At 41.9% G+C, this 16,394-nt stretch overlaps 1 protein-coding gene across 2 annotated transcripts in view; it reads left to right on the top strand.

Annotated features, from left to right (window-relative positions):
- Positions 1-7,374: 7,374 nt before the first annotated feature.
- The window catches only part of NMD3 (NMD3 ribosome export adaptor), a 28,135-nt gene continuing 19,115 nt past the window's right edge, over positions 7,375-16,394 (top strand). The window contains exons 1-4 of one of the 2 annotated variants that reach the window (XM_017849030.1): positions 7,375-7,496; positions 8,052-8,107; positions 10,930-11,064; positions 13,215-13,311. In XM_017849030.1, the coding sequence (XP_017704519.1) occupies positions 8,064-8,107; positions 10,930-11,064; positions 13,215-13,311 (276 nt within the window). In that variant the 5' untranslated portion in view covers positions 7,375-7,496; positions 8,052-8,063. Of the gene's footprint in view, positions 7,497-7,563; positions 7,793-8,051; positions 8,108-10,929; positions 11,065-13,214; positions 13,312-16,394 lie in introns of those variants that run through there. The other variant, XM_017849103.1, reaches the window with a different exon arrangement.

The following is a 16,394-nucleotide window of genomic DNA, read 5'->3' as shown; positions in this document are numbered from 1 at the left end:
AAAGGAAGATGGGGTGGGGCCATTTTATAGGATTACAGTCAAAGGGGGTTATTCTATGGCGGGCAGGGGCGGGTGTCACAAGGTGCTCAGTTGGGGAGCCTTTGAGCCAGGATGAGCCAGGAAAGAAATTTCACAAGGTAATGTCATCAGTTAAGGCAAGGACAGGCCATTTTCACTTCTTTTGTGATTCTTCAGTTACTTCAGGCCATCTGGATGTATACATGTAGGTCACAGGGGATATGATGGCTTAGCTTGGGCTCAGAGGCCTGACATTCCTGTCTTCTTATATTAATAAGACAAATAAAACAAAATAGTGTTGAAGTGTTGGGGTGGCAAAAATTTGGGGGGTGGTATGGAGAGATAATGGGTGATGTTTCTCAGGGCTGCTTCAAGCGGGATTAGGGGCAACGTGGGAACCTAGAGTGGGAGAGATTAAGCTGAAGGAAGATTTCATGGTAAGGGGCAATATTGTGGGATTGTTAAAAGGAGCATTTGTCATATAGAATGATTGTTGATGACCTGGATGCAGTTTTGTATGAATTGGGAAACTAAATGGAAGACACAAGGTCCAAATTAAGAGAAGGAGAAAAACAGGTATTAAATGACTAAGAATTGGGAGGACCCAGGGCATCCAATTGGAGAGTGCTCAAGGGGGTTCAGCATAGCCCTGCCAGCAAAGATTATTTATTTACTCTAAGAGGGAGTTAAGAATGGCAGTTTGGGGTAGCACCAGGAGATATCAGCTGTGATGGCTTGGAGAAACAGTGTAAACTGGCAGTGTAAACAAGAGCAGGGCATTTATGAGTAGTTGAGAAATGGTGAATAAGAGTATGACTAGAGAGAAGATAGCAGGGATGACAAGTTTTTTGGGGTGCAGTCCAAGTTGGTCTGGTGTCTGGAATGAGATTGGCGCCTAATAAAAAGAAGCATCTATACAGAAGCTCAAATGGGCTGTACCCTGTAGCATTCTGAGGACAGACACGAATTCTGAGAAGGGCAAGAGGTAAAAGTATTGTCCAGTCCTTTTTAAGTTGGTGGTTGAGCTTGGTGAGCTTGGTGAGCTTGGTGAGGTGTGTTTTTAAAAGACCATTAGTCCGTTCTACCTTTCCTGAAGATTGAGGACGGTAAGGGATATAAAGGTTTCACTGAATACCTAGAGCCTGAAAAACTGCTCGGGTGATTTGACTAAAAAAGGTCAGTCGTTATTAGAGTGTATAGAGGTGGGAAGGCCAAACTGAGGAATTATGTCTGACAGAAGGGAAGAAATGACCACAGTGGCCTTCTCAGACCCTGTGGGAAAGGCTTCTACCCATCCAGTGAAAGTGTCTACCCAGACCAAGAGGTATTTTAGTTTTTTGACTCAGGGTATGTGAGTAAAGTCAATTTGCCAGTCCTGGACGGGGCAAATCCCCAAGCTTGATGTGTAGGAAAGGGAGGGGGCCCGAACAATCCCTGAGGGGTAGTAGAATAGCAGATGGAACACAGAAGTGATTTCCTTGAGGATAGATTTCCACAATGGAAAGGAAATGAGAGGTTTTAAGAGATGGGCTAGCGGCTTGTAACCTACATGAAGGAGGTTATGAAATGACGACAGAATAGAATGGGCCTGTGAGGCTGGAGGGAGGTATTTTCCTTGGTCTAAGAACCATTTGCCTTCTGTGGGAAGAGATTGATAGGTGGAAGTTTCAGCGGGGGAGTAGGTGGGGGTAACCAATGTGAAAGAGAAAAACCAGCTGTGAGGGACAGAAGTTGGAACACTAGCTGCTTTTTGTTTTCTTTTGTTTTTGCTACCTTATCAGCATAAGCATTGTCCTGAGTGATGGGATCTGATGCCTTTTGATGGCTGCTTGCAGTGAATGATTCCAGCTTCCTTTGGAAGTAAAGAAGCTTTGATAAAAGTTTTTATTAAATAGGCATTAATGATGGAGGACTCTTGCATAGTAAGGACATTTCTTCCTGCCCACATAACAGCATGGTGGTGCAGGATATGGAAGGCATATTTAGAGTCAGTATAAATATTGACATGTAGTCCTTTTGCAAGAGCAAGGGCTTGAGTTAAGGCAATGAGTTCAGCTTGCTGAGAGCTGGTGGAGGGGTGGGGCAGAAACTATATGCATCAGATGTGAGGAAGAAAATAGATTTTGGAAGTTATGAGAATTGTAGAGAGTGAGTTGAGCGTAGTTTGTGATTTTGAGGGCCTCTAAAAGTATTAAGACAGTGGCAGCCACCACACGCAGACATGAGGGCTAGGCTAAAACAGTAAGGTCAAGTTGTTTGGACAAAAAGGCTACAGGACACAGTCCCAGTCCTTGTGTAAGAATTCCAACTGCACAGCCCTGCACTTTGGCTATGTGTAATGAAAAGGGTTGGGATGAGTCAGGGAGAGCTAGGATGGGGGCAATCTCTAAAGCTGTCTTCAAGGAATGGAAAGAGGAGTGGGGAAAGGATTTAGGATCTGTGGGGTCAGCTAGGTTTCCTTTTGTGAGTTTATATAATGGTTTTGTTAGGATGGCAAAACCAGGTATCCAAAGGCGAAAGTATCCAACCATGCCTAGGAAGGAAAGGAGTTGTTGTTTTGTAGAAGGTGTTGGGGTTTGAGATATCAGTCGGACACAATCAGCAGGGTGACCATGTGTTTTTTATAAAGAATTATGCCGAGGTAGGTAACAATGGAGAAGAAATTTGAGCTTTGGAAGGGGATACCTGATATCCTTTGGAGAATAAATGTTGAAGGAGCAGGAGGGTGTCTCGTTGGGAAGATTCAAAGGAGGGGCTACAAAGTAGAAGGTCATCAATATATTGAATAAGGTGAGAAGTGGAGGGGTGGAAAGAAAGTAAATCATGAAAAAGAGCTTGGCTGAAGTAATGAGGGCTGTCCCTGAAGCCTTGCGGCAGCACAGCCCAGGTAAGTTGCTGCGATGATGGGTGTCAGGGTCAGTCCAGGTAAAAGCAAAGAGAGGCTGGGATGAGGGGTGCAGGGGAATAGTGAAAAAAGCATCTTTAAGATCAAGAATGGAATAGTGAGTTGTGGAGGAAGGTATTGAGGACAGGAGAGTATATGGGTTTGGCACTACAGGGTGGATAGGCAAAACAATTTGATAAGGCAGAGAGCCTGAACTAACTTGTAAGACTTGTCCGGTTTTTGGACAGGTAAAATGGGGGAATTGTAAGGAGAGTTTATAGGTCTTAGAAGCCCATGCTGTAACAGGCGAGTGATAACAGGCTTTAATCCTTTTAAAGCGTGCTGTGGGATGGGATATCGGCGTTGAGCGGGGTAAGGGTGATTAGGTTTTAATGGGATGGTAATGGGCATGTGATCGGTTGCCAGGGAAGGAGTAGAGATGTCCCATACTTGTGGGTTAAGGTGGGGCAATACGAGAGGAAGATACAAAGGAGGCTTTGGGTTGAGAAGAAGGGCGGCAATGAGATGTGGCTGTAGTCCACGAATAGTCAGGGAAGCAGATAATTTGGTTAAAATGTTTCTGCCTAATAAGGGAACTGGGCAGGTGGGGATAACTAAAAAAGAGTGCATAAAAGAATGTTGTCCAAGTTGGCACCAGAGTGGGGGAGTTTTAAGAGGTTTGGAAGCTTGGCTGTCAATACCCACCATAGTTATGGGGGTGAGGGAAACAGGCCCTTGAAAAGAAGGTAACGTGGAGTGGGTAGCCCCCATATCAATTAAACAGGGGACGGATTTACCCTCCACTGTAAGAGTTACCCAAAGCTTGGTGTCCATGATGGTCCAGGGGGTTTCCAAGGTGAGAGGACAGCGTCAGTCTTCAGCCGCCAAGCTGAGGAGATCTGGGAAGGAGTCAGCCAAGGAATGCTGAATATGGGCTCCAGGGACTTTAGGAGCAGCAGCGATGCAAGTCGGACAGTCCGACCTCCAGTGGGGGCCCATACAGACAGGGCACAACTTAGGAGGAATCCTGGGCTGCGGGCATTCCAAGGCCCAGTGGCCAGGCTTTTGGCATTTGAAGCGAGGTCCATGAGGAGGTTTTGAAGGAGCCCCTGGGAGCTGTGACTTGGATGTTCTGAAGTTTTTGTATGCTGGAGACGTGGTTGTGGGTTGTCTTACAGCAGAGGCAAGTAGCTGTAACTCAGAGATGCGTTGTCGTTTGGCTGCTGCATCTTTATTATCGTACACCTTGAAGGCAAGGTTAATTAAGTCCTGTTGTGGGGTTTGAGGGCTGGAATCTAACTTTTGGAGTTTTTTCCTAATGTCAAGAGCGGATTGGGTGATAAAATGCATATTAAGAATAAGGCGGCCTTCTGGCCCTTCTGAGTCTAGGGCGGTAAAGCGTCTAAGGGTTGCTGCTAAGTGGGCCATGAACTGGGCTGGGTTTTCGTCTTTACCTTGGGTAGTTTCTTTAAGCTTCTCATAATTAACAGCTTTGTAAGCTGCCTTTTAAGCCCTTCAACTAGGCAGGAAATCAGGTAATCTCGCCTAGCTATACCTGGGGAATCTGCCTGATAGTTCCATTGGGGATCCTCTTGGGGAACTGCTCTAATGCCTTCCTGGAGGTGTGGCTCGTGGAGCTGGCGGTTGTCAGCATTAGATTGGGCTAGAGAAAAAATCCTTTCCCGTTCATCTGGGGAGAGGGTAGAAGTCAGGATGACATTTAAGTCACTCCAGGTTAAATTGTAGGACAGAGTTAGACATTGGAATTCCTGTATATATTTAGTGGGGTCTGATGAGAAAGAGCCTAAATGCTGACTGATCTGAGAGAGGGCTGATAGAGAAAAAGGCACATGTACCCTGACTATGCCTTCGGCTCCAGCCACCTCTCTAACAGGAAATGGTTGGGCAGGTGTGGGAGAGCTAGTCACGGAACTAAACTGTAAGCTGGACCGGATGTAAGGAGGGGAGGTGACAGAAGGATTATAGGGTGGAGGAGTGGAGGCTGAGGAAGAATTGAGACCTGACTCGGCCTGGCGGGGAGCAGCCTGGGGAGGAGGGGAGAGGTCAGACGGGTCTGTAGGAAAGGAAGATTGGAAAGACTCAGCGACGCTTGGGGTTGGGACTGAGGGGACAGGCTGGAGGGAGAGAAGGAGGATTTGGGAGGAATTGCACTGGGAACAGAGACTAGGGAGGGAACGAAGTGTGAAAAATGCCTGGATGTAAGGCACCTCAGACCATTTGCCCATTTTTCGACAAACATTTTCTAGGTCTTGTGGGATGGAGAAATTGAAAGTGCCATTTTCTGGCCATTTAGAGTCATTATCAAGTTTGTACTGGGACCAAGCAGTGTTGCAGAAGAAAATTAGGCATTTAGGTTTTAGGTTAGGTGTGAGTTGAAGAGGTTTTAGGTTTTTAAGAACACAGGCTAAGGGAGAAGGGGGAATGGAGAGCTGAAGGTTACCCATAGTGAAGGAGGTAAGTTTAAAGAGAAAGGTAGAGACACGGAGAAGGCTGTGGATGAGCAGCCCTGGGTTGCAATGTGGGTGAGCAGCCAAAACAGGCGCCCCCGCAATTGACTTGCCACCAAGGGAATGTGGGTGAATGACCAAGGCAGGCATCCCCACGGGGTGAGACACCAAGGGAAGGCTGTCTTCCCGAATCCGTGACTGGCGCCAGAGTTTTGGGTCCACGCATAAAATGCATCTCCTTTGTCTCTACTAGAGAGGAAAAAGAACTGGAATTGGAAGGATGGGGAGATTGAACGGTAGCAAGAAAGGGAGATTGAAGGGTAGCAAGAGAAGCTGGAGAAGAGAGTGAAAAGACCGCTTACCTGATATGAAATTGGTGAGACGTTCCTTGGGCTGGTCAGTCTGAGTGTAGGATCTTTCTCATGGAGCAAAGAGCAGGAGGACAGGGTATTGATCTCCCAAGGGAGGTCCCCCGATCCGAGTCACGGCACCAAATTTCACTCTCGTCTGTGTGAAGAGACTGCCAAACAGGCTTTGTGTGAGCAACGCAAAGGTAGGCTGAGTCCGAAAAGAGAGTCAGTGAAGGGAGATAGGGGTGGGGCCATTTTATAGGATTTGGGTAGGTAAAGGAAAATTACAGTCAAAGGCGGTTGTTCTCTGGTGGGCAGGGGAAGGGGTAACAAGGTGCTCAGTTGGGGAGCCTTTGAGCAAGGATGAGCCAGGAAAAGGAATTTCACAAGGTAATGTCATCAGTTAAGGCAGGAACAGGCCATTTTCACTTCTTTTGTGATTCTTCAGTTACTTCAGGCCATCTGGATGTATACGTGCAGGTCACAGGGGATATGATGGCTTAGCTTGGACTCAGAGGCCTGACATTTTCTCCTAGAGCCTCCAGAGTCAGCCCTCACCATCTGTTTAGACCTGTAGTTTCCAAAACTGGAAGAGAACAAATTTGTGTTTTTTAAGCCAACTAAATCAGTGATAACTTGTTAGAGCAGCACTAGGAAACTAATTCATGCTTAATCTTTACGGAGTCCTGGGTAGAAGCAAAGGAAGACTATTTCCTGTGAGACCTGCCAGTTGGTTTGCATGGCCTGGGAGTACGTGTGCTTGGGAGGAGGACAGGATATGTGGAGATCAGATCCTGAAAGGTCTTCTTTCCATGCAAAGAAACTGGAAATAATGCTTAAGGTAAGCAGAGGCCACTGAAGGATTGAAAGCAGGGGAGTGTGGCAAAATCAGAACTGCATTTCAGAAGGATGGATTGGAGTCTACAACTAGGGAGAGCTGATGAGAGGCTACTTAAGTATTCTGGGCAAGAAATGATGAGAGGCTTTCTCTGATCACCCTCTACAAAACGCCCTTGCTTATTCTTTGAAATTTGGGATGAGAGGATTTACAAAATAAAAAGGTTGTACTCTTCAAATATTTGAAAGGCTGTCATGAGACCCATTAGACATGGTCTGTGCTGCTCCAAGTTTGAGGGATAAATCAGTCATAAGAGGATATTAAGTGCACTATCTGGAATCACATAATTAATAATTTGTCTAAATATCGCATAGACTTCTTCACAGATAATTATGCTTTACATTTCATTCTTTCAACAAATAATCGTTTGAGTAGTTAGGGTGTGGCAGGCATCAGGCCTGTATATGATGGTGAACCAGACAAAGGCGCCGGCCTGGATGGCGTTTCTTTGCGTAAGGTACTGTTTACATATAACTTTTATATAACATAATCGTTTAATCGAGAAGCAAGCGCACAGTCGGGATAGCTGAAAAGAGACTAATATACCGGCGAGGTTGGTTTGGAGTGAACTCCGGCCTGGGAAAATCCAGACGATAACTGAAAAGCAGTCGGTGAAGGCGAAGGAGCCCCTGGCCCTTCCCTCCGCGCGCTTTCTCAGCCTCCCAGCAGCTCCCCTCACCCTTCTGCCCGTCTGTGCCGCCCCTTTCCCCGCCTCCGCCCGCCCCTTTCCACACGTCACTCAGGCCGCGGGATTTCGAGCATTTCTCTCGCGAGATCCTCTCTGTGGCGGAGACAAACGGGGTGGCAGGTGACAGGACGGCCGGGATCTATTTTGTTGCAGGTTTTCAGCAAATCCGGTGCTGGTCAGGCGGCGCGAAGTAGGTTCCGGGGTCCGAGACCCGGGCCATCGGCGCGGTCCCCTGAGTAGGGGGTGGGGCGGGCTCCCTGGGCTCGGGTCGTGCTCAGTCCGCGTGAGCGCCGCGTGCCCAGAACCCGTATGTGGTCGCGCCCCAGGGTTGGGGGTCGGCGTGGGTGACCCACGGGCGCAGGGACTTCATCCGGGGACTCCTGCGGCGTATGTCTGAGGCGCGGCGGGTTGGTGGAGAGCAGGAGGGTCTGGGCGTCCGCAGTCCCGAGCTGACCTCGCCCTGGGTCGTCCAGGGTTGGAGCCCAGGTGAGATGGAGGTCAGCGGCAGAGCTGGGTGGACCGAGGGTCTTGCAGTTGGGAAACTCAGTAATCCCGTGGTCTTCATCTTAAAGTTCTTTCTTCCGAACTTACCCAGTGGAGTTGGCTTTCCTTCTTTCCTGCTTTTTGGAACTTACGTGAATATGTTAATTATTCAGAGAGACTGGAGGAGGACGTAAAAAGAGGAGACCAGACAGTGTGATTTAAATCCCAACATTCTCATTTTATTTTATTTTTTCAATTTAAGGCATACAGAACGATGGAGTACATGACGGAATCCACCGACCGCAGCCCTGGACACATGTGAGTGCGACACTTCTTCTTTCCCCCTTGCATGTGAAAATCTTCTGTGAACCCTGGAAACTCACTATGGGTGGGTGGGAAGGAGCTTCTATTGTCATAAATGGGAAAAAATAAAAGTCTTATTTCTGTAGAAAATCGAATTCGTTTCTGATTATAAAGCTTATTCTAGTAAATACACTCTCTAAGAGGGTTAAAATATTTTCCATACATTGTTTTATATCGGCACTGTCCAATATGGAGCCATTAGCCACGTGTGGCTATTTAAATTTACTTTTTATTTACATTTCCTTACTTTTTTTGTTTGAGACAGAATCTCGCTCTGTTGCCCAGGCTGGAGTGCAGTAGTGTGATCTCGGCTCTTTGCAACCTCCGCCTCCCGAGTTCAAGCAATTCCCTGCTTCAGCCTACCGAGTAGCTGGGAATAACTTGCTGTTTTTTATTGGAGATTATAATATCATAATTTTTAAATTTTGAACATCTTAAAACTTAATTATCAATTTTAATTTCTTGCATTTAAGTTCAAGTTAACTTTTTTTTTTTTTTGCTGATAAATAGGTTTAACGATACAGTGCTCTTCAAAGAGATGACTACAGAGACTTTTAAACGATAATCCTGGAATCGTTCAGCACAGACCAATTAGCTAAATCTAAAATAAATTGGCTTCTTACCACAACTACCCTGTAAACATTGCAGTCCTTCTAAGATGATCCTAATCTCACAGGAAAACACTAACTATGGAGAAACTAGCTTGGAATTCAGTGGTTAGTGAAAGCAGGAACTTTGGCCCCCTTCCCTGTGATGCTTTAACTCTTCCCTTGTCACTCAGTTATCTCTGGGTTTGAATAAGCCATCTGAAAATGTCTTTGGAGCTCAGCATAGTACTGATCTTCCTTGTTCTGTCAGTAGCTTTTAACAGACACTTGTGGAAGGGTTCAGATTCCTTCACAAAACCCTTTGTTGGAATGGGTTGTTTGACCATTATACTTTTTCTATGCCGGACAACTAGCACTTCTGAAGGAGCCTGGTAAGCTCTGTCAGGAACTGCTTGCTTTCCAGGTGGCACCACTGGCTCTACTCTGTCAACATAAGCCCCAAGCAGTTTAAGTTGGAAGTTTCCTAAATTAATTTAAATGGAATAAAATTAAATACTTGATTGCTCGTTTGTACTAGCCGTGTTGCCACATGTGGCTGGTGGCTACCATTGGACATGGAAAATTATAGAACTTTTATTTTGGACAATGTTGTTCTACATTAGGGGTTCTCAGACTTTTTCTGCCCCAAGTACATCTCGAATTATGATAGTTCGTCATTTGTACTGAGTCTCTAGATGTTGATAGACTTCCCATCCTGTTAAAAAAAAAAAAATTCTGCTTTGCGTAAATGTTTATATTTTAGGAGTCCTTATGGTTTTTTTTTAAATTGCCTTTGGAGTATGTTGGTGTCTAATTCTGTTAGAAATGATTTAGATATTAGTTTCTATTGGTGTAGTCCAGAGATATACTTGAAGAAATGTTCATTAGAGATAAGTAGACAGCTGTAGTCTTTTAATGTAGTGACACCATACTTTTCACCTGTATACCCTGAATAAATACATTTTTAAAGGCTTAGTGTTTAGAAATGAGGTGGTTGAATTAAAAGAGACAAACTGATCTTACATATTCTTGATACAGGATTTTCTTTTGGTTTTGCCATTGACACACTATTGCCTTGTTAATTGATTCTTACTTGGTTTTCCAATTTTCAATAAGGGATAATGAATAACAGTGCTTCTCAAATTTTTCCCAAGTTTGTTGCTACACTTGCGGTTAGGAAGTTTATCTGTTTATTTATAAAAGTTAATGTGAATGTTTGTGTCTGCATAGAAAATGTTTGGAAGGATATCTACAAATTGTTAATAAATATTACCTTTATGGATAGTGTTGGTTGGGTGTGGTAAAGAGCACGTTAACTTTTTTTATTGTATTTAAGTATTTAAAATTAAAATTAGTGCAAGATTTGTATTCTTCATCAATATACCTCCGTTTGTTTTAATGTGACAATATAGTTTCATTTGCTTTTAATAAAAAAAGACTTGTTTAGACCCACACTGGCTATTTAAATGTAGATTTGAATTTAAAAAAAAAGTACATTGAGTTTCTCAGTTGTACTAGTCACTTTTCATGGCCCAGTTTGCCACATGTGGCTAGTGGCTATCTTGTTGTACAGACCAGAATAAAACATTTCTGTCATGGCATGAAGTTCTGTTGGACAGTACTGATTCTCTAGAAGCTTTAGGACATCGGCCTTGTATTGAGGATTTTTAGAATTATAGCCATTTTTGGTGTTTTTGCCCCTGTATTACGGGGTTATCTTTATCTACTGCATCTTTGAAGATTGCTTTGTTTCTTTTTTTTAAGACTTTGTTTCTTGGTCTGTCACCCAGGCTGGAGTGCTGTGGCGTGATGTGGCTCACTGCAACTTCTGCCTGCTGGGTTTAAACGATTCTCGTGCCTCAGCCTCCCAAGTAGCTGGGATTACCGTCATGTGCCGCCATGCCTGGCTGATTTTTCTATTTTTAGTAGAGGTGGGGTTTCACCATGTTGGCCAGGCTGGTCTCGAACTCTTTATCTCAGGTTATCGGCCTGCCTCAGCCTCCCAAAGTGCTGGAATTACAGGCATGAACCGCTGTGACTGGCCCAGGTTGCCTTGTTTCCGTCATTTTTTTTAAAAAGGGGCAAAGATACTATGGCCTAACTTGAAGACTTTTGTTTGTTTGGCATCTAAAAAAAAAAATTTGTGTATTTTAAAATCTAATTTGAAAATGTATCCTTTATTTATTAAAGCTTGTGCTGTGAGTGTGGTGTTCCGATAAGTCCAAATCCTGCCAATATTTGTGTGGCCTGTTTGCGAAGTAAAGTGGACATCAGCCAAGGTATTCCAAAACAAGTCTCGATTTCATTCTGCAAACAATGTCAAAGGTACGTTGCAGTACAATTTTGCTCTTTTTAAAGTTGGAATTTACATTTAGAGAACCACGGAGATACGCTGAGATTACACGAAGGTATATGGAGTAAAGTGCATGCAGTTAAGGTTTAAATTTTCTCTTGGTTTCGCCAAAAATTTTAGAAGTTGCAATTTTATAGTGTACTTTGTGTGTCCTTCTAATCTGGTAAAGATAGTGTAAAGGTATTTGACTCTGTCCTTCTGTTAAAGGATCTAATAGATTTGATATATACAATTAATAGATGGGAGTTGATGTTTGTAAGGGTGAGAGCAGATTATTGAGGACATATTCTTGTTGTTATAAGGTTTTTTTTTCTTTAGTTATTAGAAGCCGTGTATGATAAAAAGCACGTTATGTTTGTAGTAATTTAGTAATATATTTTAAAAACTCTTATAACTTCATGTGTAATTAAAATAACTATTGTTGATGGAAAAGAAGCTCAGTAAATCATATCTGGAATGGTCTGAAGTAAAGATTGTATTTGAAGGCAGAAGACTTCTGAAAGTTAATGTTTCATTCCTCTTGATTTTCTTTGTTGTGATAAACAGCTTATATCTATTAGGCCATTGAGAAAAACAAAACTGCCTAATGAGTATAAAAGTATATGCCTGTGATTTCCAAAATGGGGTAAGACCCTAACTTTTTGAGTGTGTATGTCTAGAGGGGTGGTTCATGGACTCCTTTGAGAATTTGAAAACTGTATCTCTCCTCCCAAATATTTACATATGTATATGAACAAACACATGAAACTTTGTGTACTTTTTCAGGGAGTTTACAATACACAAACTTAGCACGTGTGAGGGTTAATCTGTTATAACTATTTGCTATTAAAAGCCTGGTGGAGTTAGAAAAGTACTGATAAAGAACTAAACAGACTTAGTTTGTCTTGGCTTCCTCACAAACTAGCTGTTTGAAACTCTTGGCCATTTATCATCTCTGGGCCTCAATTTCCTCATCAGAATGAAGGGTTTTATTAGGTGATATGTGAAGCCTTTTCTAACTCTAAAAGTATACTCATAGGCCAGGCATGGTGGCTCACGCCTGTAATCCAAGCACTTGAGGAGGCTGAGGTGGGTGGATCACTTGAGGTCAGGAGTTCGAGACCAGACTGGCCAACATGGTGAAACCCTGTCTCTACTAAAATACAAAAATTAGCTGGGCATGGTGGGGCATGCATGTAATTCTAGTTACTCAGGAGGCTGAGGTAGGAGAATCGCTCGAACCCAAGAGGCAGAGGTTACAGTGAGCTGAGATCGTACACTGCACTCCAACCTGGGGGACGGAGTGAGACTCTGTCTCAAAAAAAAAAAAAAAAAGAAAAAAGAAAAAATACCCAATAAATAAATAAATAAATAAATAATTATGTACTTATAAACAAAGGGGACCTGTGTAATGTTTTGATTGAACCTTGAAAAGTGAAAATCAAAACTCTCGGTTATTTAACAAGTATGGCAAAAAGGCATTCACGTAATATGTTTGGAAGTATTTTATATTTAACAAGCATTTATTGAATACCTACTATAAGATGTGTCTGACATTGTGCTAAGTCCTGGATAGGCGGGACTAAAAACCTTAAAGCACATGTGTGAGAGATTTAAGTTTTGTTTTAGTAAGGTTTTACTTAAGATTTTAAACATTGTTTTACAATTTGAAATTTGAAAAGGACTTGAAACGTAGATGAATAGACTGAACTATTGCGATTCATAGTGTTGTGAGGTACTAACGTACCTTTTTTTTGTGAAAAATAAGCAGTTCTCAGGCATTTTAGAAGTATATAATAAACCATTTTAATGCCATTTTGAGATAATTCTCACCTGTTTTTCAGAGCATAACTTCAAGAGACTCTAAACATTTTAGTGGTGATTTGGTGATTGAAGTAATAAGATCACTTTAATAGGTTACTTCAGATTGGCTTTCTCAGTCAGAATTTTACCTTTTTAGTTGAAGCTACTAGTCTAGTTGAAAGTTTTGGAACCATTAAAGTATTTTTGAGTTATGTGCTTCATATCATCCTTGGGTTTTATTATGGCTGGTTAATAATTTGGGTTATATCTGTATATTCAAATGGAAATTTCTGTGTTTTCTGAGAGATGTTGGATTTCAGTATGTTATCTTCTCTTTTAGGTATTTTCAGCCACCAGGAACTTGGATACAGTGTGCTTTAGAATCCAGGGAACTTCTTGCTTTATGCTTGAAAAAAATCAAAGCCCCTCTGAGTAAGGTAAGTTAAACAACTAAAATCAGTATTTATAGGTATGTTTTCATTGAAGGTCTCATTTTCAGAAAATTCTTGTGAGTAGGTTTTTCAAAAGTAACTTTTTTTTTTTTTAAGATGGGGTCTCACACTGTTGCCTGGGCTAGAGTGCAATGGCGTGATCTCTGCTCACTGCAGCCTCCAACTCCCGGGTTCACACGATTCTCCTACCTCAGCCTCCCGAGTAGCTGGGATTACAGGCGCACACCACCACACCTGGCTAATTTTTTGTGTTTTTAGTAGAGACAGGATTTCGCTATGTTGGCCAGACTGATCTCGAACTCCTGACTTCATGATCCACCCTCCTTGGCCTCCCAAAGTGCAGGGATTACGGGCATGAGCCACCATTCCAGCCTCGAAAGTAACTATTAAATGTTAACTATTGTTACCAGTAGCACCCCACTACAAACAATTTTAAAGTTATATGTATTCTTTTATGAAAAGTAAAATATCTTTTGCTTTAAAAGACTTACAGAATTTAATTTTTTTATGTGTTATTTATTGAGAATCTCATGTATAATTTGTAACGGAAATTTTTATGTAAAACCATCACTGAACATAATTGAGATTATAATATAAGAGCTATGTTATGTAGTTTCTTTTTATTGTCATTATTGCTCTGGAAAGAAAATACTTGTGGCTGTTACTGAAAGTCAGTGCATAAATGTATTCAACAAACAAACAGAGTTTGTTTAAAATACAGTTTATTTCCTGATATAAAATTGAAAGTGATTGACACTTTGAGTTTTCTTTATTTTAAGCTTTATAACTCACTTCTACCATGTTTTTAAAATTGACGAGTTAATAGGTGCAGCACACCAACATGGTACGTGTATACATATGTAACAAACCTGCATGTTGTGGACATGTATCCTAGAACTTAAAGTATAATAAAATAAAAAATAAATAAATAAATAGCTAGATACATAAATGGAGAGAAATACCTTCTTTTAAAAGCAAGAATAAAATTGAAAATAGCATCAAAAAAAAATTGACTCTTTCAGATTGAAGACTTTTCTGATTCTCCTTTAAGCTCTAATAAAATTTCATGTAATAGTTTTTTGAAATTTTCTGCCTTTAGTTTCGTACTAGGTCCCCGCCAACCCCACAAATTTCTGATGGTCACTTGTTGGCCCTCCTGGCATAAAACTTTGTCTTTTTCCCTTCGTATTTTAAAACACCTTTTTAGTTTTTTTTCACTACCCTGTGTTCTTGGTGATTTTTACTTTATCTTCCAATCTTTCTAATGATTTTTTTTCCAGTAGTAATGTTTTTAAGTTCGAGAGTCTTTCATGTTCTTGATGCATTTTGTTTTAAGTTTTGAAGATTTTGATAATAGGACTTTTTTTGTTTGTTTCCTTCTGTTCCCTCATTTGTCTCTGTTTTTTTATGAAGTCAGTTTTTTGTGTATCTTGGTTTTTTGCTTATACTTGGGGTTTTTGTCAAGTGTCTAGTGAGTCTTAACAGTTCATTAATTAATTCATCAGATGTTTATTAAGTACCAGCTCTGTGCCAAACTGCTTTTGGTGCTGGGGATATGTGAATAAGTGAGTAAGACAGTCCCTGTCTTAGGAAGCTTATATTCTAATTGCACACTAACCCACCAGTGTGGAGCAGCATGTTAGTATGCAGTGATCAAAATAGGTAGATATATTACATGGTATATTAAAAGGTATAGTCTGTGGAGAAAGGAGCTAGGAAGAGGATAAGAACTGTGCATGGAAGAGTTGAAATTAAAGTAAGGGTGTTTAGGGGAGGTCTCACTGATAAGGTGACATTTGAGTAAACATTAAAGATGGTAAGGAAGGAAGCTGTGCAGAAATCTGGAAGAAGAGTATTAGGGTTAAAGAAAACAAATGTAGAGACCAAAAGCAAGCACATACTTGTGTGAATAGAACGGAGTGGTGAGGGGAAAAGTAGTTGGGAATAGAGTCAGAAAAGTCATGGAAGGCCACAGTATGTCTGACCTTGTAGGCCCTTATAGAGGCTGTTTCTTATTCTGAGTGTAAGGAGTATGGAGGGTGAAGGGCAGAGTAGTGAGATGACATGACTTACTAGTATTCATCTGGCTACTCTTTTTAGAATGAATGTAAGGAGGTAAAGGTGTAAGTGATTGTAATAATCATGAGAAATGGTTTTGGATCAGCAATGGAGGTGGTCACAAGTGGACAGATTTTGGATCTATTTTTAAGGTAATAACATTTACTGATGTAGCTGGATGTGTTAAGGATGCCTTCCACTGTTCGTGACCTGAGCAGCCAAGTCACTGGGTAGGGGAGATCAGAGTTCCATCTGTAACTGGTATTTAGATGTCTACTAGACACTTAAGTAGAAATACTGAGTAGGTAGGTTGATAAATAAGCCAGTGAGTGGTCCAGTCTAGAGATAATGAATTTAGGATATAGATGGTGTATTTAAGGTCATGAATCGGATTAGATTACTTCAGGAGTTTACATAGAGAAGGAAACAAACTGGAGGACTGAATCCTGGAATCATTCCTTTAATGGGTAATGAGGAAGAAATAACCAGGTAATGGAGGAATCAGCAAAGGAGATTGAAAGGAGCTGCTAGGGAGGTAGGAGGAAAATTAGGTGAGTGTGATGTCCTGGGAGGAAAGGGAAGTGTTTTAAGAAAGGAGTGAGTAGCTATGTGATTTGCAGTTGATGAGTCAAGTCATGAGTTCTGTAGATTTAGTAATGTGGACGACCTTAATAACATGGGCAATTTCTGTTTAGGTGGTGGTAAAGATGTCATTTAAATAGAAATGAAAATTGGAGAAGGAAGATAGACAATTCTTTTGAGATTTGCTGTAAAGGAAAACAAAGAAATGGGGCAGTGGTTGAAGGGGAGGTTTGAGAAGGGACACATGTCTTCTTATTTTATTTTTTGGAGATAAGGTCTTGCTTTATTGCTCAGGCTAGAGTGCAGTGGTGCTGTCATAGCTCACTGCAGCCTCAAACTCCTGGGCTCAGGTGATACTTCTGCCTCAGCCTCCCAAGTAGTTGGTACTACAAACATGCACCACATCTGGCTGATCTCTCTCCCCTCTC

Source organism: Rhinopithecus bieti, unplaced genomic scaffold (genome assembly GCF_001698545.2).
Source record: "Rhinopithecus bieti isolate Rb0 unplaced genomic scaffold, ASM169854v2 scaffold_55, whole genome shotgun sequence".
Classification (NCBI taxonomy): domain Eukaryota; kingdom Metazoa; phylum Chordata; class Mammalia; order Primates; family Cercopithecidae; genus Rhinopithecus; species Rhinopithecus bieti.
This window is presented reverse-complemented; position numbering and strand designations above follow the sequence as displayed.